This window comes from Misgurnus anguillicaudatus, chromosome 20 (genome assembly GCF_027580225.2).
Source record: "Misgurnus anguillicaudatus chromosome 20, ASM2758022v2, whole genome shotgun sequence".
In the NCBI taxonomy this organism is placed as follows: domain Eukaryota; kingdom Metazoa; phylum Chordata; class Actinopteri; order Cypriniformes; family Cobitidae; genus Misgurnus; species Misgurnus anguillicaudatus.
The window spans coordinates 30,731,105-30,739,833 of record NC_073356.2 but is presented as its reverse complement, the minus strand read 5'-3'; the positions used below and the strand labels follow the sequence as shown (position 1 = coordinate 30,739,833).

Here is an 8,729-nt window from a genome sequence, read left to right as displayed (position 1 = left end):
AAAAGCGCTCTATCCCTGATTGGCCAGCTAATCTGTATGTTGTGATTGGCCTGAATACTTCTGGTGTCAGGCGGAAATGTGCCGCTCCTTACCATGTTTGAAAGATTCGGTTGCTAACAGGGGTTAATTTACAGGTTGAGAGTCCGAAGCGGGAGGAATTATGATAATGTCGGTCTCGTCTACATCACCAATCCCAGGAAGGAAATTGTGGCCTACAATCCGTGTGTTTGTTGTACTCCAAGAAAAGAGATTTACGTTGACGGCGATAACTCACGTCATTGTTTACTTTGGGTTTGTACCTTTTGTATATCATTAACATGTACTAATACACACTTACACACCAAAGGAAATGTAAAATTGTGAATCGGACCATAGGAGCTCTTTAAAGGGATACCTGTAGTTAACCCAATAATGAAAATTCTGCTGTCATTTCCTACATCTTATGTTGATCTAATCCTGTATGAGTTTCTATGTAGAACACAAAAGACTAATAAACAAATGGCTTTTATTTTTATTCTGTAAATATGAAGACTTGTTAATGTTTAATGTTCATTTAACAAACTGTTGCCAGTAAATAATATACATTTAAATCTACAGTAAGTTACTGGCAAACAGCTGCCAATAATACTGTAATTTCTACGAAAAGTAGCATGGAAATGGAGACTGTCCATTAAAGCTATTTTAAATGACTGAAGAGCTTTTTTATTAAATATTTTATGATGACATAATGACAAATATACTTGCAAAACCAACTCAAACATTTTCTGTGACAATTATGGAAATTTCAAGGGTATGAAAGGGGTTTTCCATCAAAAGTTTGATAGTGTATATGGAATTTGTGTCAATTCAATGATATTTTGGGCAGCTCCATACTGGTGTTGACTCGATGCCATATCTCTTAATTAAATCCTATAATAGTTTGCACCAACTTTGCTCCGGGAAAGTCCATTGCTACAATACCAAATCGCTTCCTTTGACCAACATATCCTGTCAGATATTCATGTAGGCGGGGGTTTATGATCTTGGCCAGGGAGTTGGGATGTGCCAGGACACCAGCACCACTGCTGTAGGTGAGGAACATTTGGTTTTTGTTACCCACCGCTGCCGCCTCCAGATGAGTGTAGACACTTGTCCATTTCTTCTTCAACTCTTCTGGCACTAAACTGGGTACCTGCGGTAAGACAAAATATTGTATTTACAGCAGTCAGTACTATTTTAACGCATTCCCCGCCAGTCATTTTTTGAAAAGTTGCCCGCCATCATTTTTTCATGACAAGTTTCACAAAATTCCTTCCGGGAAAATTTTAATAAAAATATATAAACATACAAATATATCAAATAAAAGAACAGACCCTCTGCTTTCAAACAAACAATAAACAAACAAACAAAACGGGGGGGAAAAACGATTCATCCTATCTATTTTTTTCTCTGCTTATAAACTCTTAAATATTGGAATTTATCTTCAAAAATATTTTTTTATCAAAAAGCTGAAATAATTGCATTTTTTAAGGAATTTTGTTAGAGATCAGATTCAGAATGATTATCAAAACATACACAGGGATTATAATTAGTAAATAACATTTTTGGTACAGTTTTTTTTTTTTTTTCAAAAATTTGCAATATTGCAGATTAACATAAAATTTCTTCAGGAACATGTTTTTATGCACATTTTTTCTCTTAATTGACAAGATAACTCGTCAAGTGCGGGAAAAGAGTTCCCTCTTTGATGGATTTTTAAAGACAGTTAGATGATTAGAGATTGGAAATTAAATATAAGGAGTCAAAATTCAGATTTTCTGTGAAATCATACCTGGCAGCTCAAAATTATTATTATAAGGTTACTGTTGTTATTTGTCGTAAGGTACAATTTAGTGAAAATTTTCATTTTACCAAAAAAAAAAACCATTTCATCTTTAGTGTTACTGTTTGTGTAACTGGACGTTGGAAAGTAAATATAATTTTTTTTAATAAAATTTAGTTCTAAGAATATAAAGAGACATCATATACTGTATTTATTTATTAAATGTTGCATTTTTTGCCATTTTCAAAAAAAATTGAGCCTTTGCGCAAATAACAATTTTCCTTTGATGTCCTGTGATGAACTTTGCTAACTTACAATTTTTTTGTTGAATCAACTTAGATTTGTATGGAGCCCCTAAGGGGACATGGAGCAAAAATGAAGTTTAGTTTCGCGTGCGTACGTAAAAACTATTGCACATGAAGGTTTCTTGTGAGCACATGAAAGTTTTACGTGAGCACATGAAACTAAACTTTAGATTTTTTACCCCAATGTCACCTTAGGGGCTCGGTAGATTTACAAGTCATTTTAAGTTACTATTATTTTTTATCTTGACTAAAGTTACAAACAACTCATAGCAACTCATCTCTCGTCCAGATAAATAATAACTTTACCTTCCAGTGATCAGCGATGTCCAGCGAGTTGTACCTCATCCCTAGCTCAGGACCAGAGAAATCCTGCAGAATGATCAGTTTTCCTCGTGCATCTCCCATGGTGGGCATCTCACGGCTGTGCCACAGCAGGTCCCAGTGGGCATACTCGTTAATGTAGCGCACAGCTGCACTGTAAATATCTCCAGTGTTACTCAACTCCTCTTTCAGTCTCATCAGCACCGTTTCGGTTGGATACTCCCTCAGGAAAGCCACCACGTCTGTAAGCACATCCCCAAAGTGGGCGTACTGATACGAGACCCCGTGGTGGATGTGTAGGTTGCCTCTAACATGACGAACGCGGATGTCCAGAAAGCGGATTCCGGCACGTAGTTGGAGGGCAAGGGTCCAGGAGTTGCACTCGGAGAGCGATCCCCCATATAGGGCCATGGTGTTGTGAGTGCCAGGCATTGTCACATCTGACAGAGGAGAGATGTTAGAGATGTTGGCCATCCAGGAAGGGTTTAGGATCTCAGGTGTGGAGGTGTCATCATAGTCAGGTGTCTGGATGGCCCCTTGTCCTGGGGTCGTCAGACTGTGAGTTTTATGGACAGATAAAGATCAGATTGGATCAAATAAGGGGTGTAAAGCACATGTTTCATTGACCATGATTCAAATTGATCGGTCTCACTGAGCTAACTAGTCAAATCACCGGATGTTTGCTAGAGTCCCAAGATTAAACTAAACAATTTGTTCATTAAAGTTTATTTACTTGACTTCTTCAGTCTATTTCAAGCCAAAGAAAGTTTACTTTTCTTGGCTTTTTTACACTACTTTTGGCAAAACACGTTCACTTTTAAAACATAAATGTCTTTGTAATTTTAAAACCCCGGGATATGAAAAACCTTACATCTCACTTAAAGAAAGAAGAAGATTACCTCAAAAATACACTTATCTGTGGGTCTAATAAAATGAGATAATGGATTTATGTGCTGCTGATACTGTAATACCAGATACATTTGGCCAGTCTGATATAAAAGCCAGTGTTAAAATAATGGATAATAGATGGATGACTTTTCTTCTTCAAAGTAAAATGGATTTTCCTTTATTAAAAATGAAATAAGAACTGCAATTTGTTATGTAATACACTGTGAAAGGGTTATACAATTATGGGTATTAAGGACCTTACCCCAGCAAAATGCCCATTACCATTAGCTGCAAAATGTGTCCTCTGGTGCCTTCCATAATGAGCCTTTCAAATGGCTACTGATCCTTTACTATAAAGATAATCATTAAAATAATTAAATTTCACTTGACACAATTACAGCACTTTTTCTGGCGAGACTTCGCCTTGCTTAAACATCAGACATTTTGTAATTACTTAATGGTGATGTATTTGTATGCTGGTGTTTTTCCACAAAAATGGACAAAACACCAAGCCTTCTGAAAAAACTCAATATTGGTACAATCTGATTAGGAGTTCATATCTTATATACCCGAGAAATCTTACCTTGTTTTTTTGGATTTGCCAGTGAACCTGAAGACAAACTGTTTGATACCACAGAGAACAAACTACTGCAGGCAGCGTCAGGTTAAGTCTCAAAGCCAACAGTTGTTTTCGCACATGTCTTTCCCAGTAACTACACAATTTTGGCTTGATCTTGTTGGAGGCACCGATACCAACTGACCCCTTTGTTTGTGCCATCATTGTGCCTACAGTAATAGTGGTGTACAGTAAAAAAGCTGACTCATGACAGAAAACAAAAACAGCTTGATCCCCAGCTTCATGTGGACCAGACAGAGAAATGCTGTATTTATATGATATTGCATCAAGTCAAACGTGATTACAAGGTGTTTGGTTTCATTTATTTATTTATTTTTGGGCTTAGACATCTATGAACTTTTCACTGACAGCCCAAATTTTGCCTTGAACACCAAAGCTTTAGGGGGCGTGCACACCAAGCTTTTACACCTGGGGCTGGTGCAGGTTTTCATTTGTTTCCAATGGAAGCTCGGCGTTTTTCAAAAAAGCCAGCAGCTAGCGGTTTTCTTCCGCGCTGGAAACCGGCGCTCAGCGTTTTTGAAAAATATTCAACTTCGGGTAAAAAGCTCCGCTCGTCAATGTCAGTTCTCACACAGCCGTCCAATCACAGTGGAGGAGGGGCGGGACATTACCACAGCAACCAACTGGCTCACAGCTGAAGTATCACAGCTACCAAAGCGCTCAGCTGAAAAAAGCTGGCATTCGGTGTCCTCCAGCCATTTTCAGCCGTGTTTAAAAATTTTGGTGTGCACAAACCCTTAATGTCACCGGTCGGCGTATGTTTTCAATTGTTTCCAATGGAAGCGCTGCCATTTTTTAAAACAACCAACAGCTGGGGGGGGGGGTTTGCACTTAAAGCCAGCGGTCTGCATTTTTTCCGTGTTCAGCGCTGAGCACCGAGAGTTGAAAAATATTCAACTCTGTGAGAAAAGCTCAGCTCGTCAATGTCAATTCTCACACAGCCGTCCAATCACAGTGGAGCAGGGGCGGGGTAAATATTACAACAACCAAACGGTGCATCGTTCAACGACTGATAAACAAACCAGAAGTATCATAGCAAACCAAAGCGCTCAGCTGAAGAAAGCAGTTGGCTGAAAAACAGCTGGCAGTCGGCGTCCACCTTGCATTTTTAGCCGTGTTTAAAAGCTTTAGTGTGCTCACCCCCTTACAGCCTTAACTCTTTCGCCGCCATTGACGAGATATTTCGTCAATTAAGAGAAAACGCTTCCCCGCCAATGACGAGATTTTCCGTCTTTCCGCAATACCGCTATTATCCACCAGGAGGCGCACTTCCGCAACTTATACAAACCGGAAGTAGCACCTCACGTGAAAGATAAAGAACTCCGTGTATGTTTTAAAGATCGCTCTGCATCTGATCTCTATCAAAAATCCTTCGCATAAATTGAATTATCTCAGCTTTTTGCTCAAAATTGGGTGTTTTTGAAGAAACCTACCTATGTTTGAGAGGTGATTACAAGAGAACTAATGAAGGTAGGATGAAACGTTTTTTTTTTTTTTTTGAAAGCAGAGGGTCTGTTCTTTATTGTTTGTTTATATATTTAAAGAAGAACATTTTCTGGAAGGCATTAAACTTTTGTGAAAATCATGAAAAATGCTGGCGCTGGCTGGCAACTTTTTTTTAAAAACGCTGGCGGAGAAAGAGTTAAGGGGGTCGCACAGCGGCCGTGCAGCTCTGCGTCACGCCACACCGTGTCGCGTCTAGGACAACTCGTAGGTATCGTAAACCGAAAGTGCACATTAAATAGCGCAAACTTTCGTCAGAGAGTGTCTACTTCAAAATGCAAAATATATGTTAGCAGCCAATGTTAATCGTTAATGATTTGGGACAAATATGATGTTATTTAATATTAAACTATGTGAGTGGCGCTCTGTGGCGCGACAGGGATTTGAGCAACTTCCTGAATCGTAGCTGGAAAGCGCAGACAGGTGCCACCTGTTGGCTCTGGCGTGCGTATACTCATAGAAAGCAATGTGTTTGAGTTTTTTAGAACGGCGCGGCGTGGCGCTGAGCTGCGCGTCCTGTGTGCGACCCCCTTTACAGATTTCTGGGCTGTGGTTAGACACTGTAAGACATCTTTACATGCAAAATTGCTGGTTGGGAAGCCAAGTAGTTTTATGTTATCTATTATAATCTGTTTGGAATATGTACATTTGTACAAAATGTACAAAATAAATACATTGAAAATTGTGAAAAGTTGGATCAATTTAAATAATTACATCAACTGTAAACACCTAAAAATTCAACTTAAAATTTCACTTTAGTTTCATGTTTCAAATTTTGAAGTAACTTTTTTAAGTTAAACCAACTTTTCACTTTTTACAGTGTATGTTTTTTTAAAAAATAAAACAAAATAAGAAACTTTCTACTTTCACTATATGTAATACTTATATATTTATTAATGAGCCAAACAAAGTAAAAGGCAGAAATACAGTCGTAGTTCTGTTTAAAATATAGCTAAAAGTAAAATATTACCATGCTGGTGAAAAACATTAAATAAATATAGAGGTAAATTAGCATACTGTAAGAGAGATTATCTGCTAGAGTAAACAGTAAGGTTCGGTGTGAATAAACATTAAGCCCAACTGCTATGATAAACATGGTCAAAGACAGCATTTTTTCCAGGGTTTATGGGAAAATATAAGTTTACATTGTCTGTGATCTAACCACTGTTCTTTTTCCCAGGGGTGAATGAAAAAGTTTTAGACTCCTGGAAATGTTCCTGCTTTCGGCTTACGTTGAATAAAACAAAACAAACAGCTTTGTTGTTGTGTATACAGTACCTTGGAGAGTATGCAACCCATATTGTGTTTTCAAGACTTTTAAAAGAAGGCCAAAACAAAACATGCATAACTGCATTTAGAATCTGAATGGATGTGCCACATTTTTGAATTTGCTGTTAACCTTGCAGTAGGGGAAAGTAGGGCACAACCTAATGCTTTTTGACTTTGGCTCTATGGTTCAAAAATATTTAAGGTAGATTAACCTTTTTTACACATTTAACACACACACATCTCTGCTACAAATTAACATTTAAAGTTTGTTTTTGGGATTTACTGTTATTGTACAGAGTGCAAACATTACAACATATCCCATAGGTGGGATTAATTGTAACAAACAGAGGGTTTGTTGTAACACCTGAAAATTTGGTTTAAACACAAATAATTCAATCAAAATCTATATAAATGTGGATATTTGTGATATTTGATTTATATATCTGCCTATAACAGATAGATATCCACACATTCATCCATCCATGATCCTTCATCTAACTATCCTTGTATTATGCATCAATGCATATAATTTTTTGTTTTCTTTGAATGGCCTCACAATTGAAAAAAACTTAATTGAAACTTAATTGTAACACTGTGTTACAACTAACCCTGCTGTGTAAAAATGTTGTTAATCCCAGCTATCAGTTACTAGGAGTTGCTGACATGTTTCAAAATGGTGTTATGTGTTAGTGAACAAGACAGTGATAAAAATAAACGCTGGATTTGGTGACTTAAAAACCCAACTCAGAAATTGAAAAAAACATAAGATGAAGAAAATTTCTTCCATTCCTTCAACTCACTCTTTGTTTAATATCTTAAGAAAACATATCAAACCTTTTCACAAATTCACAGGAGATCTTCTTCTGACAGTAAGAGAAAAAGACCAAAAGCACAGATTGCTCAGCCTTGTATAAATATGTAAAGTATCCGTGTTACAATTAACAGGGGAAACATGGTTAGTTTGTGCCTAGTTCACTTGCCTAACCAGCTAAGGATAATGAAACATTACTATCAGATCAAAAATAAAAGCAAAAAAGTGACTAGTTACTATTTTGGAAAAGCAAAACTAAAAAAAGCTGCACACAATATAAAGCACGTATAAATTAGGCAGTGAGACAAAACAAAAATGAACATGTGCCCCATATGCAGAAACCTATAGCACAGAAAAATTATTACGTTTTTTAACTTTCTACAGTTTTTAGCTTTTCCACTAAGCATTTTGATATTTTCATTTTATTGCAGTTTTAAAACATTGAATGCAATTAAAAGACTGCCAGCATGATGTTATCTATGGATCTCACGTCTTCAATTTCCCATCATGCATTTAAGATCAGCTGGGTATTTTATCTTCTCAGTTCCCTGAACCATATACGAAATAAATAAACATATTCAATTAAAATGAAAATGTGCCTTGTTTCCCCTTTAATCCTAATTTACCTAATTGTGCCTTTTCTGTCCATAAACATGCTATTGTGTTGAGGATATCAAGCATTTACTTAAGTAAATCCTTCAAAGGTTTTGACTTCAAACATTTGGCTACGCATACACAAACACTATCAATCCAAGCAGCACATTTCTTTTCTTCTTCTTCTCTATCAATTGTCTATTTAATTTTAAAACACCATTTAAAGAAAATTCGATTTTTGTCCACACTGTGATGTTTGTGAGATTGTGCTGTTTTTATTAGCAGTTTCAAACATATTAACAACCAAATGAATCAGACAATTAAGCTCCTGTGAACTATGAAAGGTAGTAATATGGATGTTGCCAGGGGGCCCTTGTTTAAGGACATATAAGATAATTTATCATAAATTTTGTGTAATTACATTTCAGAAAAATACTAACCAACAGCACTATAATAATAATTTAATATGTTTTGTTTAATTCAAATGTTACATTTTGAAATGTTTTATGTCATACAAGGACTACAAATGTAAGTAGCTTAATGCTAAATCTGGTGCAGCCATCTTTTTAATGTAACTGCACATTGTCCTGATAAATAAAC

The 8,729-nt window shown here is 36.6% G+C and overlaps 1 protein-coding gene across 1 annotated transcript; it reads right to left on the bottom strand.

The window, feature by feature from the left end:
- Positions 1 to 570: 570 nt before the first annotated feature.
- Positions 571 to 4,157, bottom strand: LOC129455690 (1-phosphatidylinositol phosphodiesterase). Its single transcript, XM_055220453.2, has 4 exons — positions 3,899 to 4,157; positions 3,578 to 3,665; positions 2,413 to 2,983; positions 571 to 1,171 (listed from the first exon to the last, which is right to left on the bottom strand). The coding sequence occupies exons 2-4, from the start codon at positions 3,631 to 3,633 to the stop codon at positions 899 to 901; spliced, it is 900 nt and encodes a 299-aa protein (XP_055076428.2). The 5' UTR covers positions 3,634 to 3,665; positions 3,899 to 4,157; the 3' UTR covers positions 571 to 898.
- Between the last annotated feature and the right edge of the window lie 4,572 nt (positions 4,158 to 8,729).